Raw genomic sequence first — 25,902 nt, forward strand, 5'->3', positions numbered from 1 at the left:
TTTTTAGTGGAAAATATTCACAGTAATTGCCACGATTCTCTGTAGTTGTAAAAGTGTTAATGGCATTTTGTTTGGGAGTGTGTATGACTTAAAACAGGAGTTGTGCTGCAGTTTTTTTTTTTTTTTTCAGTAAATCCTAGAGGTCTCAGTGTTTCTTTTCAAAACAATTTCCCCAAACATGTTGCTCCCCAATCTTTTTGAAGAGAGGAGAGGAATATATATAGAAATTGATCCCTTTAAATGATATCTGCGTTTGTCAATAATGAGAGAGGGGAGATACTGGGAACGAGGCTGTTAGAAGTGGGAGAAGAGGGCGGTGTGGACTTGTTCTCAGCTTTTTCTTTGCCACCCATATGCTGTTGACCTATAGTTAGGCAAGAAAGTAGCTTTTCAAGATGTGATCATTGCATAAAGTGCCCACAAAATATTATTTTTGAAAATTGTTTTATGAAAGCTTGATTTGTCTGAAATTTCTGTTGTATGTTCCTCAGGATGGAGAACAAGAACAGATCCCTGAGCTGCCAGACCCAAACTTAGAAATGGGCATTTTGCCCAGAGAGATCCGGAAGCTGGTAGAGAGGAGAAAGCAAGTCAAACAACTAATGAAACAGCAAGATTTAAATCCAGACCTGGTTCTTCAGGTATATCTTTTCACTGAAAGACATCTGAGTGACAGTCTCCGCTTTTAGAATTTGATTATCTAGTAGTGTTTTATAGATGATGCTGTGGGCAACTCATGGGCTTATTTTAAGTTTGTGGGCAGGAAACACATTCACAAACACTAGAATACCTCAGAATGGAAGACACCTCTATCTGCAAAGCCCTATCTGGACCAAACCCTTCTCACTTCTGGGAGCTTTGGAGTCTGTGTTTGCTTGCTTCCAGAAGGTCAGGGAATCATGTATCTGGGAGGATGGGCTGAGTGTGTTAAGAGTTCTTTTTTTTCCTGGACATGGAGGGTTACTCCTTGTCATTGGTGGTCTAGAAAGAGATCTAATGTAATTATTAAGCATCTGCAAATATTGTTTGTCTTTTGTCCTTGTGTGCCTACAGTATGACATTCGACAGAAGGCTTTGAAGCTCACAGCGAATAGTATGTATGGCTGCCTGGGATTTTCCTACAGCAGATTTTACGCCAAACCACTGGCTGCTTTGGTGACCTACAAAGGAAGGGAGGTAAATGGTGTCACATTCATAGCTCTAAAGATGAGAGTGTTTTTAACTATACGTGTTACAGCATGGGAGAGCCAAGTTTGTTACCTAGTTACACAGCTTCAAATGCCCCTTTCTTGGGACAAATTCAAGACAGATAGATTTGTAAGTACGGATCCGTTCATTCATCCATTGACAGAGTATTTATTGAGCGTCTGCTCTGTACCAGACATTGTGAAGGGGGTCGAGTGTTGAGCAAGACATAAAAGGTTCCCCTGCATCATGCAGGTCACATTCTGTCTAGAGCAGAGGTATAAAGTGGCATGAGGTGGGGCCTTGGGATGGGGAGAGGGTAGTTTGGGAAAATAGACTTGTAAATACATGAATAAACAAACATAAAAAATAAGAGGATGTGGTAGAACTAAATGTGCTGGTAATTAAAACAGGGTGATGGGCTAGTTTGATGTTAAGATGGCTGGTTTAAATTGGTCAGGGAAGGCTTCTTTAGGAGGTAACAGGAGTGAGAGCAAAGTGACATCAGGAAGCAAGTTTGCCTGTGTATTAGGTTGGAGTACAGGGGAAAGGAAGAGATGAAGGAGAATGCCTCCATGTCAGCCCTATAGCTGGTTCGCTTATGGAGCCATTTACTAGGATGGAGAAATCTGCACGAGGGAAACAAACCCCAAGAAAGTCTTAACAGTAGCGAACACGGAGGGTGGGAGATGGGCTAGATGGGTGATGGGCATTAAGGAGGACACTTGTTGTGATGAGCCCTGGATGTTGTAGGTAAGTGATGAATCACTGAATTCTTTTTTTTTAATGTTTATTTCTGAGACAGAGGGAGACAGAGCATGAGTGGGGTAGGGCAGAGAGAGAGAGGGAGACACAGAATCCGAAGCAGGCTCCAGGCTCTGAGCTGTCAGCCCAGAGCCCGACGCGGGGCCTGAACCCACAAGGCCGTGGGTTCATGACCTAAGCTGAAGTCGGTCGCCCAACTGACTGAGTCACACAGGTGCCCCTGATGAATCACTGAATTCTACTCTGCAAACCAATATTGCACTGTATGTTAACTAAAATTTAAATAAGTATGTATATATGTACATATATATACGTATGTACGTATAAAAGAGAAATCTGGGAGAGAGGGATTAAGAGTACTCTTTTGGTTTTGAGATTTGTAATAGATCTCTAGGCATGTTAAGTAGGCAGTTGGATATAGAAGTCCACAATTCCAGGAATAGATGAGGAGTGGAGTTAGGGATTGAGAGTTATTGGCTTTAGAAAGATGAGCCAGATATGAAACCGATTTGAGATACTGTCACTTTGTGACAATATAAGCTTCACTTGCTTTAGCCCCACCTGTGTGGGTTTTTCTTAATTTGTAAAAAGGAATAGTTACGTTAAATATTAAATTCCCTTTCACTCCCGTTAGCTATTTATTCCTGCCAGTGGATTTGAGACTACTCAATCTTAAGGAGGTAGTTCGTGATTATGAGTGGAATGCTCAGGGATGGCAAAACTATGGCCCATGGGCTAAATTCAGCCTGCCATCTATTTTTGTAAGTAAAGTTTTATTGGAACACAGCCACGGTTATTTGTTTATGTTTTGTTTGTGGCTGTTTTTTGCATTACAGTAGCAGAATTGAGTAGTCACGGTGGAGACTCGCATGGTCTGCAAAACTTAAAATATTTGCCATCTGGCCCTTTTCAGAAAACAGATTTCCTGATCCCTGCTTTAGAGTCTAGACCAGCACTGTCCGGTAAATCTTGAGATGATGAAAATTTTTCTCCATCTGCAGTTTATAATACAATAGGCCACTAGTCCACGTGGCTAGTGAGCATTTGAGATCAGGCTAGCGTCGACTTGCTGAGGAGCTGGATTTTGAGTTTTATTTAATTATAATTAAAATAAATTTAATTATCCACATGTGAGTAGTGGCTCCTGTATTAGTCAGCGGAGATCTTGCTGGCATGAAACAAACAGGATGTTCAGAGGTGCTCCGGCACCTCTTGTTCAGACTTGGCTCAGGGCACAGTGAGGAAGGGCAAAACATGTATTAAACACCAGCAATATATGAGAAGCTTCCAGATGAATTATTTCTCTAAAACCCCACAAGAATCCATTGGTATGGCTAATAACATTCCCATTTTGCAGATGAGGAAGCTAAGACTCAGAGGCGAAGCGTAACAAGTGATTCTTTTGAATTGGGATCCATATTTTCCTGATTATAAGGCTTTTACTACAGTAGTATTATCTACCCCATCTCATGGTGTCTTTCATGACTGTGCTTCTGTTTATATTCTCTTACTCCTCAAAGGACATCTTTTTTGCTACTCATCTCAAGACACAGGCCTTTTTTACACGGGAAGATACAGGCATTTCAGGAGCTAGTTGAAGTGAGGGAAGGATGTTTTCAGTTTCTTAGGCTAAGTTTACTTTAATATTATTTAAATTTTATTTCTGTGTATATATCCAGTGGCTTCTGATAGAATACCATCTTATTTTTGTATTAGGAAATGCACTCACTTTGCCCCAACTGGGTGATAATACATGGGTTGACTATTGAGATTGGATCAAGGTTACTCTTAAGTTTCTCACGAGAGGCAATAGTTGACAATTTACTCCCTTGGAGAGTGCCTCTTGCTGTTGGGAAATCCCTGTTGTTACATTTTCTGCATTGGCTCAGAAATCCACAAGCTTAAAAGGGCACTGTTGATAATGATAAGCCCCAAATTTGTCCAGTGATCTCCCCCACTCCCCTAATCCATTGTACTTTAAGGGCAATATTTTTGTTTAGCTTGATCTTTAATAGGGTATTTAAACTCATTTTTAATTTTGCTGTTGTATAAAATACAGCAGTAACAAATCTTTATAAACTATTAAAAAAACCTCTGCTCTCTCCACTAAGAAACAAAACGTTTCAGACACATCTAGAAATAATTGTATGTGATTTAAATACTTGGTTTCTACTTTACCCTTGTCTCTTTCCCCTTTGCTCCTTCCCACAAATAAAAAAATATAACAACTACGGAAAGTCGGCCTTGAAAGTAATGGGAGGTTAATGAGAAATAATAATTACATGGTTGCTCCCTGGAAATCTTATTCTAGAAGAAGATTCAAAGCCACCTACAGAAATTATTTACTAAAATAAAACTGATTGTTAAAGTATTGGTGATAATTATTAGCACTGGTGGATGGAAATATTCTCTGTGGTAATCATTCTTGGGTTTACTAGCATTTTGTATATATACTATTAGGCCTTTGTGATTTCAAACGTTTCTTGATTTTTTTTTAATGTTTTATTTATTTTTGAGACAGAGAAAGAGCATGAACGGGGGAGGGTCAGAGAGAGAGGGAGACACAGAATCTGAAACAAGCTCCAGGCTCTGAGCTGTCAGCACAGAGCCCGACACGGGGCTCGAACTCACGGACCGTGAGATCATGACCTGAGCCGAAGTCGGACACTTAACCGACTGAGCCACCCAGGTGCCCCAAACGTTTCTTGATTATTAAAGAGGTAGGAGAGGTAAAGTGTACAATGAGAGTCAGTTGGCTGAAATTTTGGAATACCTTTATGACTTATCACACTTGTCTTTTTTGTAAGGAGATGGAGTGGACAAAACAGTACAATAACTTCAAGATCTTAGAAGTTGTTTGCTTTTTAAGTCCTTGTAGGATAAATTAGATTAAGGTTCAGGTGGAAATGAATAAGGAAACCTGGTAGCATGTCATCTAAAAGATTAGGAAATTTTGCATTTGAATATGGATTAATATACAGTCTGGGGAGACTGTAAGCCCCTCTCCCTTCTTGTTTTTAGGTCTATTTTGTGTGTGCTTAGTTTTGTTGGAATCATGCAGGTTTGGCTCTGGTGACCTAATAATTTCTGTAATCAAATGTGTTACGGCTGCTAGAGTACTCAGGGTAATTACTAATTGTACTTTTATAAACAAGTTTATAATAAAAATGCTAATAGTTATGTCAAATGGACATCAATATTGTCTTTTCCCAGGTGTGATCTTTCACACTTAAACTCTTTAATTGCTCAGTGGTAGAGGAATTAGTTAATGGTTAAAAAAATTGTATGAGGGACCTCATAGCGTGCAAGTTATTTAAAAATAATGAAGTCAGTGTTTTCAGAGAAGTAATGTGGAAACTTAGTTTATAGACACTCAAAAGTGAATCAGTATAAATATCACCTACATTTGTATTTGTTCTCAATGTATGTGTAGAGAGACATAAAAAAAAGATACTGGGCAAGTTGATAGCACTGAGTGGACATAGATTTTAAACCAGCCAAGACAACGGTTGTCAAGAGACTGGTGTGGTAATTGAAGTGACTGTTCACTAGATGGCGATAGACACCCTGAGATCATTAATCAATTAAGAGTTTTTATTCTGTGAACAATAGTGAAGGCCATTTAGTGACACAAATCTGTCCACATTTCAACTTTGATTAATTTTGAAACTGTTAAAGGCTAACGATGGACCAAAGGATTGTAAGAGTCTAACCTATTTTAAAATAATGATGTTTTTTTGAATTCCAAGTTTTTATTGATAAGAACAACCATCGAATGTATCATAGCAAGTAAATTCTTCTATCACATAGCTAAATTCATACATCTGGCCACGAGGCTACACTACATGACTCAGTCACAGTATCCGGCTAATCCAAAGAGAGTTGAAATGATTTTGATACATAATTTTGCTTCCTTGGGTTTTTGGGTTTTTTTTTTTTAAAAGGGATTTTAAACTTACTCTATACTTAAAAGCACATTCATTGTGTAATCCTTAGTGTACTGGTAATATTTGTCTTTATGGAATAATTAGTACTTGCTGATGTTGGTATTGTTTTATTTCTGCACTCTGTTATTTCTGTGCTCTTGATGAAACGATTTGTGGTCTGGATTTCTGGTTGCATTTTAAAGTGAACATATGCTCTCATGTTTGGGCATAGATCCTGTGTGTTTTCACTTTCTCACCCGGTAGGCTGACATGAGTCCTTGCCACCCGGTTGTAGTTGCCTAGCTTTCACTGGCGTTTGGACCTGAAATTTGTGCATTTAGAACATGTATCCAGGTCATTGCACGACAACGCGCTCCAGGCAAGCCTTCCTGAGAGTCTTTTGGTGATGTGGTAGTGCCTGTCAGCAGCCCTTCGGAATGGCCTTCGGGCTGTCGCCTCTATTGGTGTCCATGGAGAAGGAGAATGAATGGAGAATCTCATAATTAAGTGCTAAGGGACACTCATCTTTATCTAGAAAGAAGCAAAAATTTCACTTTTCCAATCTTTTTTCTTTTTTTTTTTTTAAAAATTTTTTTTTCAACGTTTATTTATTTTTGGGACAGAGAGAGACAGAGCATGAACGGGGGAGGGGCAGAGAGAGAGGGAGACACAGAATCGGAAACAGGCTCCAGGCTCTGAGCCATCAGCCCAGAGCCCGACGCGGGGCTCGAACTCACGGACCGCAAGATCGTGACCTGGCTGAAGTCGGACGCTTAACCGACTGCGCCACCCAGGCGCCCCACCAATCTTTTTTCTTAAAGAGTGTAGTTTTCTAAAAAATTAAAAGCAGTAAAATATTATAGAAACATTTGAAGACTGGTTCTTTCCTGCCCTCTCTCATTCTTTTCTCTTCTTCAGAGGTAACTGCTTTCTAAGGGTTTTTATCCTTTTTGCCCATGGTTTTTTGCTTTTACAACCAACGTTTATACCAGTGGTGCATTAAAAGTTTTCACCATTTATGTGTCATGCTATACATCATTGTTTTGCAGTTTACCCCCCAAAGCAAGTAGAGGGAAAAAAGTGGGGGAAAACCCCTAGTCTATTTTCCACTTTTTAAGTATATCCATATTGATGCATTTTTAGATTTGATTTATTCTTGTTACCTCTTGTATAATATTTCACTAAATAAATATAGCCCAGTATATTTTTTGTTCTCCCACTGTCCGTGTTTTCAGGTTTCCAAGTTGTCCCTTTAGTTTTTTTTTCCTTTATAAACGGTGCTGTGGTACAGTGCCCCATAGGCATGAGTGTCTCTACTGTATTACCAAGAGTGAAATCTGCACAGCCACAAGCACTATGTGACCAGTGACCTTTGATTAAATGACAACAGTCATTTAATTTATCACAGCAAGCTAATTCTTTCACATAGCTAAATTCATATCTGTGTCCGGAGGATCATAAAACCTGACCCACTCAGTCACAGTATCTGAGGTTAATTTAAAGAAAACTGGAAATGATTTTGAAATACAGTTTTGTCTCTTTGAATTTGTTGTTTCTTTTTCTATCGAGGGATTTTCAACTCACTACACACTTAAAATCTTTAGTGTTCCACATCCTTGTCAGCACTTGTTATTTTCTAAATTTTTAATTTTTGCCAGATGAGTGTGAAATGGCATCTCATTGTGATTTTAATTTGCATTTCCCCAAGTATTAAAGTTGAGCGTCTTTCCATTTGTTTTAACTCTTCACTTTTCTCCTCCGAACTGCCCATGTGTGTATATGCCCTCTTTCTTTGGGTCGTAGGTCTCATGCTGTTTCTTGTTAGGAATTCAAAGGCTAGTCCTTGTTTGGTCGTATGTGTTGCAAATATCTTTTCAACTGTGACTTGTCCTTTACCTTTATTCGTGGTCTTTGAATGTGTACAAGTTTGTATTTTTATTTTAATGCCAAATAATTTGATTCATTCCCCCCTGTATACTGTGTTTATTTTTCCCTGAGAAATCTTTTCCCTCGTGCAATGACATAGACATTCTCCCTTAATTTCTTTTCTTACTTAGATCTTACATCCTTCTGGAAATTATTTTTAGGGATGCTGTAAGTTAGAGATCTAATTGTATTTGTTTGCTTCCTTATGGAGTTGTTTCTGTTCCTCTATTCCAGGGATCAACAAACCATGACCCATGGGCTGACTTTGATCCATTGCCTGTTTTTTGTAAATAAAATTTTATTGGGCCTCCATTTGTGTTAGATTACAGCAGCAGAGTTGATAGTTAGCACAGAAACTAAATGACCCACAGGGCTTAAAATACGTACTTTCTGGTCCTTTACAGAAAAAACCTTGTGATTTCTGGTCTCACGGAGAGTCACGAATAATAGGAAAGTTACTCTCCTATGTAACACCCTCTGTCATAGTAGGTGAAGAGAGAGGCAGTTATACTGTAAAGGAGGTTGTACTTTTAAAGGAAGGAAGGAAGGAAAATGATCTTTTGGACACATGAAAATTTAGAGTTTGAAGTTCTCCTTTGCTTAGATGGTCATATGAGAACTTAATTCAACCAAAGGAGAACTCAGGGTAGGTCTGTGAGTCCTCTGAGATTGTGTGCAGCATTTTGTGTGTCTGTGCACATGTGTACGTTTTGGGGGGGCAAGAGTGCATTGCATTGAAGAGTTCTCGGAGGGGAACTTGATGCCCAAAGGACGAAGAACTGTTGGTTCTCAGAATTTCCTTTCTGCCTTCTCCTTCTGTAGGTTAAAGGGAAACTTTTGCCTTAAAAATGTATGCTTTTGTCACCTAAGGCATGGCAGTGTGAAGAATTGTCTTGCCAGACCAGACCCATGGCAACTGTGTGGGTGGTAGGAGGGGAGAGTTCTACTTCTGTCTCCACAATTTTAATAGCCACTGTTTAATAATACTACTTTTAACTTTAGCTGACCTCCTGACATTTTGATTTTTTTTTTAATAGAAGAGAATTTCTTTGAAGTCTGAGGTGAAGGTCTAATATGTTTTGGCAGAATATATTGGATGTTAAAAGGAAGCAATATCCTTTTTCATTGATCACAGATTCCTTATCACTTTTGAAGTTGTTTACATAATAAGATTCTAAGTCAGAAACTTTTTATTCCCTTTTTATTGTATTTCAGAGGTGCTTGGGTTCTACATCCTTGGCATTTCTTCAAAACTGATAACACTATTCAGCGTTATTAATTCACGCCTACTAATTCAGAATCTGTGGCGATTCACATGAAATGAATTGAAATTCTTTTTTTTTTTAATTAAAAAAAAATTTTTTTTTAACGTTTATTTATTTTTGAGACAGAGAGAGACAGAGCATGAACGGGGGAGGGTCAGAGAGAGGGAGACACAGAATCTGAAACAGGCTCCAGGCTCTGAGCTGTCAGCACAGAGTCCGACGCGGGGCTCGAACTCACGGACCGCGAGATCATGACCTGAGGTGAAGTCGGCCGCTTAACCGACTGAGCCACCTAGGCGCCCCTGAATTGAAATTCTTCATAGTACAAGTTAATAGTTATTTTGGAGCCTAGGTTCTTTTCATATTCCTTTAAATTCTGTAGAAACACCTCTTTCTAGTAAAGTAAGTGGCATCTTAACTGCAGATCATTTATAATGATGAACTTTTACGAGTTAACATCAACACTTGCTTGTTCATTTCTCTATATCCTTTCTGAAAGTCGATGACAGTAGTGATGGTAAATCTAAGAATAAGAAGCACTAGGGGGTGCTTGCATGGCTCAGTTGGTTAAGTTGTCTGACTCTTGATTTCACGTCAGGTCATCATCTCAGGGTCATGAGATTGAGCCCTGTGTCAGTCTCCGTGCTGAGTGTGGAGCCTGCTTAAGATTCTCTCTCTCCCCCTCCCTCTGCCCCTCTCCCCAGCTCACATGCTCTCTCTGTTTAAATAAATAAAAAAACAATAGGAAGTGCTAATTTGGAAATACCCATGGAAGACTGGTCTAAATTATTGATAACTTAGGCATTCGGTAATTTGAGAGAAATGCAATGACAGAAGATTTGAAGTATATGGAATGATTCATGCTTTATTAACACGGTGTTGTATTTATACAGATAAATAAGTGGGTTACATTTAGGCCTGGTTTGAATTTATATACCTGAAAACACTGTCATAGTATTTCTTTCAAAATAGCTAAAACTTGAGTTTTTTTTTAAATTCCTTTTTTTAACATTTATTTATTTTTGAGAGTGAGAGCGAGCACAAGTGGAGGAGGAGCAGAGAGAGCAAGACAGTGGATCAGAAGCAGGCTCTGCGCTGTGCACACAGAGCTAGATGTGGGGCCAATCTCACAAGCCGTGAGATCATGACCTGAGCCGAAATCAGGAGTTGGCCGCTTCATCAACTGAGCCACCCAAGGCTCCCCTAGACTTTTTTTTTTAATCTGAATATAGTTGACACACCATGTTACATTAGTTTCTGGTGTACAACATAGTGATTCAACAAGTTAATGTGTTAGGCTCTGCTCACCACAGTTGGAGCTACTTGCCATCTGTCACCATACAGTAAGTGACAGGAATAACAGGTACAGCATAGGGAATGCAGTCAGTGGTATTGTAATAGTGTTGTATGGTGACCGATGGTAGCAAAACCTTAGAATTTTTTTTTTTTTTGCAAGACTTTAGACTTTTAAAAATAAGTTGAGACTGCCCATATCCTTCTTTCTGTTGGAAACTAGCACCTCCAAGAGGCCTGGACACCCACTTGTATGTGCTCTTATGGTTTTGAACATTCAAAATTATGTGTATCTTTAGGAGGACACAAAGTGGTTGGTGTTAGAGGTAGCTGGGCAGAGGGAGCTGCATGATGTCAAGACCTGCCTGTGAAATGGGCTCCTCAACAAGGAGATAGCAATGGACTTTCTTCTTTATCCCATTTATATTTCCTGAGGTTTTGGGATGGTTGCCTCATCTTTGTCCTTTTTAATGTTTTTATTTTATTTTATTTTATTTTATTTTATTTTATTATTTTATTTCATTTTATTTTATTTTGATTTGATTTTGATAGATAGATGGGGAGGGGGGGCAGAGAGCAAGAGTGATAGAGGATCCAAAGTGGGCTCTGTGCAGCCAGCAGAGAGCCCGATATGGGGCTCAAACTCAGGAACCGTGAGGTCATGACCTGAGCTAAAGTTGGATGCTCTACCGACTGAGCCACCCAGGTGCCCCCTGCCTCACGTTTGTCTTGTACAAGCTGTGGAGAATACAAGAAACAGCCTCTTTGTGCTGATTACACAAGTCTTTGTCAAGAAGGAGCACCCTGCACCCTCCTACACACATTACACCACTAGGTGCCAGTAGTAGTAACAGGTGGTCCTGGGGCTGTGTGGACTGGCCTTTCCTGAGGTCTTTCAAAATCTCAGTAGTAACCTTAAAAGTGCCGGGATTTATTTTTTTTAAGGAAGGTTGAATTTCTTTAGTCTCAATAAAAGTTGATGGCCATTTTAAAACCCACACACTGGATGTTTTACTATTAGATTTCAAAATGGGTCTACATGAATTAGTAAGAACACTTAAAGATTTTATTAATAAACAAAACAAAAGCCTATAGTCTCATGTTGTTTCTATATTCTCCAGTCTCCACTTCCCTTCATGTTGTGAGGGATCACTCTCTGTATGTTTTGATGTTCTGCTTAGTACCTAACCCTGTGCCTGCAAAGTGAGTGCTAGTTGGCTTTAACTCTGGGATCACACTGGCCTTGTAGTTTCTGCACTCACAGATGAGTGCATGTGGAGGAGATGCATTTTTAAAAATAGGATCTTGATATTTAAGCCTATTTTGAGTTTATACGAATGGGTTGGATACTCAGAACAGGAAAAAGGATACTTGGTACATTTTTACTAGGCATTCTTATTTGAGAAGACAGGGATGGTATTTTCATCTATTAAATTTTACCTGTTTAATTACTAAGCCACTGGGGATGTGGCTAAGGATGAGCAGATAAATGCTATGAGACTGACATCGTGTCAGCTTTGCTGAGCTCTGCTGAGACAGAGTCTCATTACTCTAACTTGACTCACATAAACGAGTCCTGGAAATCTCCTCCTTTCTTCCCTAACCCTCACCAGAAATAGTGACTTACTCTTAACCCAAACTCAGTCCTCTTTCTACATACGTGAGCATTTTATATAAACCTGCTTTGGTATATGTTTCTTTTTCACAAGTCATGTGTTATTTGACAGGTGTTCTCAAGCTCCTTGCTTTGGCACTGAACCAAAATGACAGAGCAGTAATGATTTTGAAAGTGCCATTCCTTCCTTGTTAAGAGACGAAAAGTGTGAAGTTATTAACTACTATTCACCAGTGGCCCAGAAATTGGCGTAAGATTTAATTGTCTGGTTCTTCAGTCAGTCTGTATTGGTAGTTTCCTGGATAATACTACTCTTTTTTTTTTCAACGTTTATTTTATTTTTGAGAGAGAGTGCACGCCCTAATAGGGTAGTGGCAGAGAGAGAGGGAGACCCGAGAATCCAAAGCAGGTTCTGTGCTGGTGGCAGAGAGCCTGATGCAGGACTTGAACTCACGAGCCGCAAGATCATGACCTAAGCCGAAGTCAGACGCTCGACCAACTGAGCCACCCAGGCGTCCCTGGGTAATACTGCTCTTGAGGAAAGGGGGAAATATCATATAACTCTATTCTTTCTCCCACACCCTTTTTACCCCTCTTTTCACACATTGCATATATAGCAGGATTGAAGAGAAAGGATCACTGCTAACCAAAATACCGATCTTTTCTCTGGCTCACCCTTTCCTCATCTGGCCAGGTAATAGATTTATGGGTGATGAGGTCACACCTGGCAGTCTTGCAGGTTTCCCATCCTGCAGATGGATCAGCTGCCCCAGTGTTTGAACCTGATGGTGTACAAGATGTCACCGCACTGTCGCCTTGCCGCCTTGCCTGAGCCGTGCCGGGTACATTTATTGCTAATTGGAAGAATCTACTTTGAGCAGCCCTCACCGTCTGGTGGCTAGGGCGTACTTTTCACAGCAGTACAGTCAGATCCTTTACAGACACCTCCCTCTCAAATTTAAAAACAAAACAAGCTGGTTGGGTTTATTATGGCTCAGGCTTGGTAAACTAGGGAAGGCTAATCGAATTAGTGCCTTCTGTTTGTCTTTCATCACTTAAGTAGGCAGCGTGAGCCTGCGTCAATTTGCCGTATTGGAAGCACTGTGCCATATTATGGGGAGCTGGGTTTGGTAAGTTGTGGGAGTTTTGGAAGGCAGGGAGAAGAATGGCTTCATGTATGTTTGTGTGGAGAAGCTGTTTTAAGCCAGGGATTCCAAGCCCTGTGGGTCACCGTTTTAGGGATCTTGTACCTACTTTGAAATTTTGTGCCGGTGTCAGGTTGTACGCCTGTCCTTGCTTCCTTTTTGTTATTAATTTTTTGGTTAAAGAGTGGAATGAAATAGAAAGTGACCGAAGTAAGTCTCTACTTGCATTGTGAAAGGAGCAACAAAACATAAAAGATATCCACAGATGGGTTATGTGTGGTGTTTGGAATTACTGATTCCTTTTTACACATTTGGGTTTAGCTTTCTATGACCTATTTTTATTGGCTTTATTGTTTCACGTTGAACCAAAATTTGTGGCTGAATTTTGAGACTGGGGATGAGATTTTTTTGCCTTAGGGCTAGGAGTCGAGTGGCATGGGAACGGAGCAGGGGTAAGGTTTTGGTCATAATCTGGAGTGTCAGACATTTGGCTGTATTTATTTCAGGGGCTTTTCGCCCCTGCCGACTTAACCACAGACTGTGTTTTCAGCCCTATGCAGGAGGGTGGTGTGTCTTCTGCCGGCAGGGAGGAGGAGGGTTGAGGAGGGAGCGCTGGGGGGAAAGGAATAAGCTCATGGGCTATTAATAATGTGCATTGTTCTTAAGGCCCCATGTAATATTTCTGTGCACCGGCCAGCAGGTTAGGGTGTGTGTTCTATTTAAGTTGAACTGCATGGCATGGTGCGATAGACAGCTGATCATTTTGTTACAGGGAAAATTCGTGTGTTTCTTTCTTAATGGTGTCCTGAGGGGGCAGGAAAAATAACTTGCTTGTGGCTGATTGGCTTAGAGTGGGTGAATATATTTAATTCAATTACTGATTCTTGCCTCATAGCCAGAAATTCTTCAAGTAATATTTGCTGAGTGTGTACAATGGAAGAAATGGAGACAAATGACATTGCTTTTGACCTGCAGGCTTGAGACGAAAGCCTTAGGTCACAATTCCAGTAAAATTAGAGCTAGAGCTTGGAAAGCCAAACTCGTGATTCCTTACTAGTAAACAAGAGAAAAGGTCTTCTGTGGTAGCAGAAGCCGTGCAGAGAAGCTAGAGTATGTGCTGGAGACACCCTGGACTGGAAACCAGGGGTGCAACGTCCACCCCCCTGCTTGTTGGCTTTGTGTGGCTTTGAGCAAGTCAGTTATTCTGAGCTTCTGTTTTTTCACTTGTCAGAGGGTGCCAGATGATGATGGTTCCTGCCACATGCTACAGTTACAAAGCACCTTAACAATACACCGTTTTTTCTCATAACAGCCCAGAGGAAGGCGCCAAGCCCCTACAGGTGTTGGGCCTGGTGCCAGTGTGGTGGGGGACACAGTGGTAGATTTAAGTATTCAAGGACCTTGTCTTCATGGAGTTTTCAGTCTGGTGGATGAGAGCCATTAAGCAAACAGTCACATGAATAGTCCTGCCATTCTAGAAGAAAGTAAGTGCTAACAAAAGGAATGCAAATTTCTGAGTGCTGGTAATAAAGGTTCTCTGCAGAGTCCAAGCACCTGGACTGAAGAAGAAGAATCCGGGGTTTCCTGAGCCTATGGTACTGGAACTGAGACCTGAAAAGTGTGTGGTGGTGTTAACCAGCTAAAAGGATTGTAGAGATAAGCATTCTAGGGTGCAGAACTGAGGGAAAGCTGCTGTAGCCAGAGTGTAGAAAGGGAGGGGAGACTGATGGGAGGGGAGGTTGGAGATGTGGCAGTGGTCCTACCTTGCAGGCCATGTTGAGCAAGGGGGAGGCATTAGCAGGTCCTGTGTGCAGATGGAGGGATTGGCTCCCATTTGCATTTTGAGAAGATCCCTGGTGCTGAATGAGTTGGAATGTTTGGAATAGATAAGAGAAACGCGTTAGTGAGCTCTTATTGAAGTATTCCAAGCAAGTGATGGTGGTTGCTTGGTTGGTGTGATGGCTGACAAGGGAGGGGGAAAGATCCAGACATGACAGAGATGTGAAAGAAAAAAAAACGAGCAAAGCCTGGTGGTAGATTGCATGTAGGGCTTCGGATGGGGGAAGCGTCAAGGACAGCTCCGGGACAGCTCCTACTCCTGCCCGGCTGACTTGAGCAGGCACATGGATGGGTTGTCTCTCCCTGAGGTGACGAGCACTGGAAAAGGATTGGCTTTGGGGTGGGGAGAGGGAAAGATGAGCGGTTTGGATTTGGACATGTTACTTTTGAGGTAGCAGGTTATAAATGTGGGAGCCATTGGTGTGTTGAGGTAAATTCAGCCATGGCATGGATGAGATTACTTTGGAAGAGGAGAGAAAGAGAAGTGGGCGTAGGGCTCAGTGTTCTGGGATTCCCACCGTGGAGTGGCTTGGAGGAGGTGGATGGACTTAAACAGCTGACCGTAGAAGAGCCACCAGAGAAGGAGAAAAGGAGGAATGTGTGATGTCCTGGAAGCCAGGAAAGAGCTTTTCAGGGAGGTGGTGGATGACTGTTGCAAAGAGACTGACAGTAGTTTTGAAAATTTTCCATTGCACTTTGGGACATGGAGGTGTGATTATGGACTCAGCCGGTGCCTTTTGAATGCAGTGATGGTGGTGAGCAGAATTGCTGCAGGTAGAGATTGTAATTCTCCCCAGTTTATGGATGAGGGACTTAAGGCACAGAGAAGTAACTTGTGAAACAGCTTAACTACGTTGCAGCTCTGGAATCCAGGCCCAGGCCTGGGGGCCTCGTGCTCCCTCCTCTTACCCTTCGCCCTCCCACCTGCAGCCCACTAGGGTTCCAGGTAAGTCCCAGGCGAGTGCAACCCAGATCTGCTTCTCCCCGAACTAGGGACCCACTGACTGCTTATTTAACCTCCCCAAGCCCCCACTTCCTCATTTTTAGCAATAGTAACTAACCAATGAAGGAGGATTAAGTGAGATAATTTTTGTCAGTGACTTGATATAGTGTTTGGTATGTAAGAAGCATTAAGTAAATGTTGGCTAAAAACTAAACACCTTAAGCTGGCCTGCCCTCTCTTCACAGCCTCTCTTACCCCCCTTCTACATTTTTCTCTTGCTTGAATGCTCAACAGTCTAGTCTACTAAGGCCAATTTGTATGCTATTGGCCAAATTCTCTTCTAATTTGTGTTTCAGCTTTTTCATATCTTCTGTTTTTTGGGCCTTTGTCCACCTGCGTCACTAATTTCTGTGCTGTCTTCCTCAAAACTCACTCTCCCTGAACTATTTAACCTGACCTTCCTCACTCTTTAACTTAGTGTTGTTAGTTTATATTTATTTATTCTTAACGAGTTTGATGTTCATGAGTTTGATAAGTTTGTTCACTCAGTTGTACGAAATGGGTTCGGGGCCCAGAGTGTTTACTTCATGTCCTCAAACAATATCTAGTAGTGGCACAAAGTGACAAGCACCAGGTATTTTTATAATATTTCTGAAATAGTTGTCTTCTTGTCCCAGTCCTGAGACCCAGTTATTAGTAATTCCTGCCAGCCTCACCTCCAAAATACTCAGCTCAGACCACTGTCCTCTCTGGCCAGGATCCCTGCAGCAGCCTCCCTTTGGTGGCTCCCTTGTCCTCTTGCCCCCTCGGATCCGTTCTCCACATAGCAGCTTCTCTCTATTTTTAAAGTGTCATTGCAGCGTGTTGCTTCCAGTGGCTTCCCCCCTTGGTTCACCTTGGCCTCCACGGTCCTGTGTGGTTCGCCGCACTTCTCCAGTTGTCTTTTGTGCTGTCGACTTGCTGCCTTCCCCTTCCCCACTTTTGCTCACTCCCACGGGCCACCACTTTCAGTTCCGCACTCACATTCAGTTCTGTCCGTCCACAGGGCCCTTGTGCATCTGGGCCCTCTGCCTGGAATGTTCCTCTTCAGGCTTGGCGCAGGATTGCATGTTTGTCTCACTTCAGGCCTCAGCTTATATTCCACCTCATTGGTGAGGCCTTCCTGACTCCTCTACCTAAATAGGTACGTCCACCCCACTTCCAGCTTTCATTTTTAAATTAAATTTTTTCCCATTTTTTAAAAATTTTTTTTAACGTTTATTTATTTTTGAGACAGAGAGAGACAGAGCATGAACGGGGGAGGGGCAGAGAGAGAGGGAGACACAGAATCGGAAGCAGGCTCCAGGCTCTGAGCCATCAGCCCAGAGCCCGACGCGGGGCTCGAACTCACGGACCGCGAGATCGTGACCTGAGCTGAAGTCGGACGCTTAACTGACTGAGCCACCCAGGCGCCCCCCCATTATTTTTTATAGAGTAAAATAACATATTTGTGTGGCCATCTCCCAGAACATGTTAAGATTTTTTTTTAAATAAAAGAAAGCCTTACAGGTAGTGTTCTCTGTGTTCCCTTCCCCAGTCTCCTTCCCTCTCCAGAGGCAGCTACTATTGTGAAGTTGATATGTCTGTTTCCTTTTTGTATGCTTTTGTTACTCTTGAATGTGCCCATTTAATTTCTATAAATGATGCATCATATTTGAGTTGGCACCTTGAGTTTTTTTCTCTCACCATTATATTTTTGAACTCTATCTCTGTTGATACATACAGATCGGAAAATACATTTGAACTGCTCTATAGTATTCCATCATATGAATATTTGGCAGTTTACTTTCCCATTTTTCTAGTAGATGGTCTTTTAGGTTGTTGTCGGTATTTCACTATTATGAAAAGTAGACATTCCCGTACCTGTCTCTTTGTATATGTGCGAATGCCCTCTGTCATGTTCTTTTCTTAGCACCATTTTGTTCCATTTTGGCACTCATCATTTTGTATTTATTAACATGTTTTTGTGTTTTTATTCATCGTCTTTACTAGACCATGAACTCTGTTAGGGCAGGGAGTTTGTTTTACTCAGCTATATACACACAGCACCTAGCTCGGACGTTGGCACCTAGTGGGTACTTGGTTGATACTTGTTGCATTTACTCAGCTACCTGCTTTCCGTATGTCTTGTTTACTGGGTCCCTTTGGTGTTTGAACTTTAGCTTCCAGATGACTGAAGAAAGGTGAACACTGATGAAACGAGCTGCCAGATCCTGTGGGCAGTGAGTGCAGGTGATGAGGTAAATCTGGCAAGGAGAGAACCTGAAGAGAAGCAAAGTTCAAAAGCAAGTTTAAAGTTTACAGCCAGTTTGGATTAAATGCTTTTTTAAGTTTGCAATTTGGAGATGAAAGATGGCGTGGAGCTACACGGGCCAGTTTTGGTTAAAGGAGCTGGATTGATCACTTAGGGTCTCCTTCCACACTGTAGCCTTATTTATTATTACAGAATTGTGGAGGGCCAAGGGGATTTTGGTATTTGTTTTCTAAAATCATTTTTACTTCAAAATTAGAAAATGAACTGTCCATCTGTTATTTATTTTTTGGAGTGGGACTTGTAGATACAGGAAAACGTGGCCATGCATAAAGAGACACAAGAGGAAATCTATTGATCTTTGAGGCACAATTATTTAAATCAGTTTTTAAAAATACTCTTCTTGGGGCACCTGGCTGGCTCACTCGGAAGACGTGTGACTCTTGATCTAGTGGTTGTGGGTTCAAGCCCAACGTTGGCTATAGATATTACTAAAAAAAAAAAAATACAATACAATACAATACAATAAAATACAATAAAATACAATAAAATACAATAAAATAAAATAAAATTGAACTTAGAAAAAAAACAACCTCATTTTTATTAGGTTCTACTAAATCAGCCTATGTATTCTGTGTTTTGTTAGTTTTTTTTTAAACTCTTAAATGTTTCCTTATCATCACAGACTTCAGATTGAAGTATTTGATGCTTGCATACTGGATTCACCTGTAGGGCAGGAAGACCAGCTCATGGGAACGAACAGATTTCCCTGCACCCCTGTGCGGTTCTTGAAATGGAGATTGCCTGCTGTGGTCATGTCTGGGCCCTGGTTTCCAGTACAGGGCATGTCGTTCTGTCCTCCAGGAGCTGGTGCAGACCATAAATTGAATCACTGTAAAGGATTTTTGGAGATATTTAGCAGAGGGAAAAATACAGCTGTAGTTAAGTCTCGTGTGGATGCCTCCTGATTTATTCTTCAGAGTATGTTGGTTCCCCTCCCCCACTCAGTACATTGTGACACATGTTCCTGGCCCTTAGGTGGGTAGCAGTTACTGTGAATTTCCAGAGAGAATGAGGATCTGCTCTCTTTCCCCTCTGTATGTAAATAGTACATAATTAGACACATATCTGTATCGGTAATAATAATAACAGTTAAGGTGCATTAAACATTTAATGCTCGCCAGACACCATTCTAAGCACTTTATCCTAACGGCAAAACCCTACTATAAGATATAAGCCAAACAAACAAACAAACAAAAAGCCTTTTTCCACTTGTGTAAAATGTAACAGTCATATTACTGTGAGGTTTATGAAAAAATGTTTTTCAATTTGTTTTCTAGTTGCTACGTGTGTGTGGCAGGTGGCATGGAGGAGAAAATGTGTTCATTGATGAGATGTATAGAAATGTACTGAACTGAGAAAATCTAAATGGTCATGAGCTAGTTATTTCCTAACATCCCGTCTGCTCCTCATCCACCCCCTCAATAAAAGCTTCAGCCCGTTCCTATAAATAGGGGCTGGGTCGGGGGTGGGGCCAGTCCTCAGTCTTGAGTTTGATCTGAATTTGCCTGACTATGAGGCAAGTTAGCGCGGGCTTTTATGCTCTGGTCTCCATTTTATAGATGAGAGGACTGATGCGGGGAGATGTCAGTAGCTTGCCCAAGGTCACGGGGCTGGTGGATCACAGAGCCGTAATTCAGATCCAGGCAGCCTGAGCCCCCGGTACACTGCCCCCGGTGTACATTGCCTGCATGTGGTTTTGTTTTTGGTTTTGTTTTTTGCGAGTTTGTTTATGCAATAGGCATCATGAGGTGGGAGAAAATAGTGTTCTGTCTTCACAGTGCTTGGAGCCATTTTTGTTTGAAAGGTTGTATGCCGAGGAACAGGTTATCAGTCTGAATAGGTTAGTATTTGCTGCCACTGTAGATTTTCCATCCACGTGGACAACTCCTTTTACTTCCACAGTCTTGTGACACCAACCGTGAGGGAAATTGGTCCTAATTAACGTGGCCCTAGGAATGAAATTTTTAACGAAGAGGGCCGGATGAGGAAGGCAGAATGGAAAGACAGGGATGAGGGAGGGGGAATACTTGGTTCTGGTGGGTTTTGTGGCAGAAATGGTGTTGGTGCCGTCCACCACAGCTGAAACTGAGATGGTTCTGGAGTACCTCTTGGTGCAGCTTATCTGTGGCGCTTACTGCCTGTGACAGTGGCGAAGGTCATAGAGTGTTTGCTGTAAGCGGATTCGACAGATTGATCCAGAAAAATGTATTCAGTAATCTTTGCTTGACGAGCAGAACCTAGCAGTTGTTGAAAACAAATGAAGGGGATAAAAACTCCCCTAACTTTTATTTACCAATCAGATCGCATAGGAAAAAAATAGCCTATTTTTAGACCGAGGCTCCAATTATGCTAAGCCTTGAGGATAATGAAACAGTCTGACACAAAAGAGTGTGGTGACGCAAGTTTGTGTGGTGAAATTCCAAGACATTCACTGACTTTTTAGCATTCTGCACAGCGAATATGAAGCTCCTGAAGTGTTTGTTGCCCAGAAACAGTGCTTTATATATTTATTTTTTTACATGCAGTGTAATGAAGTGAACCTGTGTTGTAATTTGTTTCTTGCATGGAAAAGGGGGAGTGAGCACACGTCAGCTATCCCTGGTACTGTCTCTGACCTCTTGTGTGTCCCTCGTATTTACTGAAGCCACCCAATCATGCTATTGCTAATGCTGCATATCGCCTCCTGTTTGAGTCACTCTAATTTCGCCACATGTTCTATAACCATGAGGGTTTCCAGGTTTTCAGTTAATTTTATATTTCAGATTTAGCAGAATTGGGAGGCTTTTTCCTTCTGCTCTTTCTTCATTCCATGACAGAATTACCATTAGCTTTTTGCTCCTGTTCTTTCTTAATCACGTCAGGTGACATCTTGCCTTGGAACAAATTAGTTGGGAGATTTAAGTGAGCTGCATGCTGGCACAGGGCTTCCTTCATTGGCTGCATGGATGGAAGTTAGCGGTTGGTGCTTTCGTCTCATGGTGCCTTCCTACTTACACGTTTGGTAATGGGCTTCCGGATTTTCCTTCTGCTGCTTGTAATTGCCTTCTGGTAAATGAAGCTGGGGTGCTCAGTGCTCAGTGCTTCCTTCCAAGGCACATTGTTTTCTTATTCCCTGAATCCTCTTATGGCTTGGGTCCTAAGGAATCTCCTGGAGTCAGGAGCTCTGCCATCTTCCACTTAGTCTCAGAGTTTTCGTTTTGAAAGCAGTCGCTGGAAGAACTGAGGGAAGGCAGCAGGAAAGACCTGTCAAACCCAAGAAGCCTAAGTTGCGAAGTTGGTGGTTTATGAAAGGCTTTGATGAAGTGGAAAGGGAATGAGTTGTGGAGTAGATTAGAGAGCTTCTCATGAGATTCAGCCTGAAGTGCCGCATTGGTGTGGCCGGGTGCAGTACCAGAAAGCATAAGATAGCAGTCCCGTGATTGATAAGGATGGCCTGGTCAGACGAGCTAGGAAGTGGGAGCTGGGAAATGTCCGTGGCTGGATGTCTGCTATCCATACACAGTACTTACTCTATTTCATTTAATCTCCCGCAACCCTGCGGGTAGGGGATATTCTCTCTTTTTACAAATGAGGAAAAAGTCTCAAAGGGATTGAGAAAATTGCCAGGGTCTCCTTACTTACAAGTGGCTCAAATGAATGTGGCCACTTACAGGTGTCCTACTCTTCTGAAATACAGGAAACACAGACACCAACAGTATTTATCTTCCTATACTTGGTATGTAAAACACAGCTTTTTTTGTTACTAAACTTCACTAGAGAGCTCTTTCTTTAAACTGTAGATGGGTTCAATTCAGTTCGGTTGTCTGGCCTGCTGTGTGCCAGATGCAGTGTTGTGTCCTGAGGATACAAAATTGGTTAAGACCATGGTTTCTGATCATAATTTGAGTTGAGAGTGGGGTTGAGGAAAAGGAAAGCCCTTGACCCACAAACAAATTTGATACCATATGATTAAGATATATTTAAAGAAAGGAGGAAATTACCTGGAGGTTAGAGAATGATGTCCATGTCCATGGAATGATCCCTGCTCTCAGTTCTTTGGATTCTTTGGTCATTGATTGCCAGGTTTTGCACAGAGAGGTTTAGGATGCTGTCTCTGTAGGGGTGAAGCCAAAGAGGAACCGTATATTATTGTCATAACTTTAAGGATCTTTCTTTTTTAGCCAGAAATCTAAATTAATGAGGGTGACAATTTTTTTGGGGGGGGGGACTTGGTAAATGAAGAATCTTGCATTTTTATAGCCATTAAGTTTTTTCTTTTCTTTTTAAAAATTCATTTATTCATTCATGCAAGTAATTTCTACCCCCAGCATAAAATCCATGACCAAGAGATGAAAATTCACGTGTTCCTCCACCTGAGCCAGCCAGGCACCCCAGGTCTTTCTCTTCCTAATTTTGAACTCTCCTCAGCTGCACATCTCCTTGCCACCTTCTCTGACTGGAGGGCAGAGGGGTTTTTGATTCCAACTTAGCATGTGACCATTATTCAATAAAAATGTTTTGCCATGGGACAAGAGAACTTGAACTTTTCCTGTGATTGATTCATATCGAGTTTTGGGGGGAGGGAGATAGAAGAGGATTCATTTTTGTTGGATAAAAAGCAGCCTCCTCACCTCAACAGCAATAACAAAAATTATAGATAAATCATTATGTGTAAATCACAGCCCAAGATGAGTGAAAAAAATTGTAAAAGTTAACCTTGTTTTTTAAATTCCATCTTCTAGCCAGATGCATTCCATCTCAGCCCAGAATGCTGGCGGTACTTGTAATTCTTACACTGTGTCTCACCTTTGATACGTGCTCCATGAAGAATAATGCAATTATGAAATAACTGTTGATAATCTCTGAGGAATCCTGGATAATAGGTGTTCCAGGATCTGCCAGACTTGAAGACCACCTCCCCTTCCTGGACCAAACTAATCTTCAGGTCTTTTCCATCACAGTAAGATGGGAATTGTGGGGAGGCTGTCAAGAACCAAAGATGAGTCAGAATGTTTTACGCTGTCTCATTCTGTAATGAACAGAGTATAAAGCACCACTCGAACATGGCCCTTGGCCTGATGGTGGGATTCTGTAGCACCTCATACAGTTAAAGGTGGTGAATCTTTCAGTACTTTTTTTCAGGGCAGAAATCGCAAAGTCATTGAAGTGTAACTCTTGTATTTGGGATGCAAATTATATATAACCATGTCAGGATTTTCTTGAGGGTTTCAGTCTAGAAGACCAAATACAGCGAGTCTTGATTCTAAAGTTTCTAAAAGGTGAACTCAAGAGGATCATGGACTAGTAAGCTACACAATACAGTTCTAGAAAAATTCAGCAGGTGTTTTCCAGCATTTTGTAGTGAGGGCTAAGGATTAGTATTGGTTCACCAAGAACAGGTAGCGTTGTTAGTTTTGTTTTTCCTTTTAGATTTAATACTAGGTGGAACCACATGAGAGTGCTAATTTTGAAAATCACAAGTAGTTGAGTGTCAACAGTTTCATATGCTTTATTCTAAGAGTTGTTACTACATTTTTTCCTGATAATAAAATTATTGTATGTCCATTGGAGCATATTTAGAAACTATAGGAAAATAAAATTTACTCATAATTCAACAATGTATGTTTAGGCATGTTTTTCCATCTGCCTATGTGATGTTCACAAGAGTATTATTTTTAAAAAATATAATTTAGATTATAGCTCATTTTTGTGGAGTATCTGGCTGTTTATGTTGAACCTGTCATAAGCATATCCCTGTAATTAAATATTTATAGAAACTGAATTTTTACTGTTAGGATTTCAGCAAGTATATGTCACATAATTTATTTATCCATAGCCCTATTTTAAGACATTCGTGTTATTTTTAGCATTTTACTATTATAAATAGTGCTGTAATAAACATCTACATGAATCTTGGTCCACATCTTTGATAATTTCCTTAGGATAAATTGTCACAAGTGGAATTTCTGGGTTAAAGAGTATGCACTCTTAAAACTCATTTCCAAGTTGCTTACAATAAAGTATGTACTCTTTTATGCTTCCAGAGCAGTGGCCCTGAGAGCCTATCTTACTATAACACCACCACATTGGCTTTTACTTCTAAAACCAACAGAAGAAACAGGGTAGGCCGATTTTGGTTTTCCATCTTTCATAGGTTTTACTAAATAAGGTCACATAATTTGATTTTATCAAAGGACCTGAAAATGTTTCTCATAATGTTATTATGGTCCAGTCAAACCAGTGTGAACTGAATGTATATAGAATTGGGAGAATCTTTAGTTTCCCAACAGCTATACTCTAGAGAGGTTTTATTAGTGGCTTGTTTTTAACTGGCAGGGGCATTTCTGTTATTTTGTGGTGAGGCTCCGTGACTCTGTCCTGACACACATTATTTGTAGAGACTTAGATGAAAATAGAACATGCCCTTAGCAGATTTGGAGGTATGTCACAAAGTTGAGATGGTTGGCCATTAGTTCTTTTCTGCCAGACCGTGGGCTCTTTTAAGCATAAGAGCCAGAGTACTGAGAGCATTTCTTCTGCAGTCAGCTGTGTGGCTTTGGGTAGTTACTTAACAACCTGCTTCAGTTTCTTCATCTAGAAACCAGAAATCAACAGAATACTTACCTCACATGTGTGTTTGGAAGATTGAATGAATTATTAAGTATAAAGCACTGAGAATAGTTCCTGTCCTTTAGTATGTGATCAGTAAGGTTAGCTGATCAGTATGTCCTTTAGTATGTGATCAGTATGTCCTTTAGTATGTGATCAGTAAGGTTACATTTGTTGTTGTTAATCTTTTTCTTTCTTAAATGGTAGAGAGCACATACTTCTTCAATACATAATAAGTGATAGGATAAACATCTGAGAGACTTGGTGGGCAGGTAGAATAAGCCCCAACTGCAAATGAAATGTAATGGATAAGTCTTACATTTATGTTTTATAATATTAGACTGTTGGGGTGCCTGGGTGGCTCACTTAGTTAAGCATCCGACTCTTGTTCTCAGCTCAGTTCTTGATCTCAGGGTCATGAGTTCAAGCCCTGCATTGGGCTCCACACTGGGTTTGAAGCCTACTTAAAATACACACACACACACACACACACACACACACACACACACACATTTAACACACATACATTTATATGTAATGTTAGACTGTTGTGTAAAGAAAGGGTTGAAATTTATCCTGTGTAGCTCCAGAAAGTAGAGACCTAGTTAATTGCCAGAAATTAGCAATAACGGACTTTCTACTAATTAGCTCTATTAAGCAGTGGAGTTGCCCTTTCAGGTACTGGAAGAATTCAAACAGAAACTTCCAGACCATTACAAGTGTATAAAAGAAGAGAGAAGCCTTCTTTTGAATCAGTGGTTAGGCTCGATGACCTCTAAAGTTTCTTCCAACTGTAGGCCGGTTCTGTGATTCTGAGTGGAATATGTAGGATTATCACAAAACATGCAGTAAGGCCCCATGAGTGCATCGTTGGAAGGGTTGATGCTGCTAATCTGGGCCCAGCTTGGCCCTCCCTGCTTCACTTTCTTTCACCTGTTGTGTGTCAGCCTGGCAGTGGCCCATTCCCTCACTTGATGCTGTCTTACAGCCTAGTCTGGTGTCCCAGGCTGCCCCCTCCTCCATAGCAGTGCCAAAGGGATGAATATTTGGAACAAGTGC

General features: G+C 41.1%; 1 protein-coding gene across 1 annotated transcript in view; it reads left to right on the forward strand.

Moving 5' to 3' along the window:
* Positions 1–25,902, forward strand: part of POLA1 (DNA polymerase alpha 1, catalytic subunit) — a 299,598-nt gene that overhangs the window by 55,840 nt on the left and 217,856 nt on the right. Inside the window, exons 25-26 of the mRNA XM_043570717.1 lie at positions 492–641; positions 1,054–1,176. Of these exons, the coding sequence (XP_043426652.1) occupies positions 492–641; positions 1,054–1,176 (273 nt within the window). The remainder of the gene's footprint in view (positions 1–491; positions 642–1,053; positions 1,177–25,902) is intronic.

Source organism: Prionailurus bengalensis, chromosome X (genome assembly GCF_016509475.1).
Source record: "Prionailurus bengalensis isolate Pbe53 chromosome X, Fcat_Pben_1.1_paternal_pri, whole genome shotgun sequence".
Classification (NCBI taxonomy): domain Eukaryota; kingdom Metazoa; phylum Chordata; class Mammalia; order Carnivora; family Felidae; genus Prionailurus; species Prionailurus bengalensis.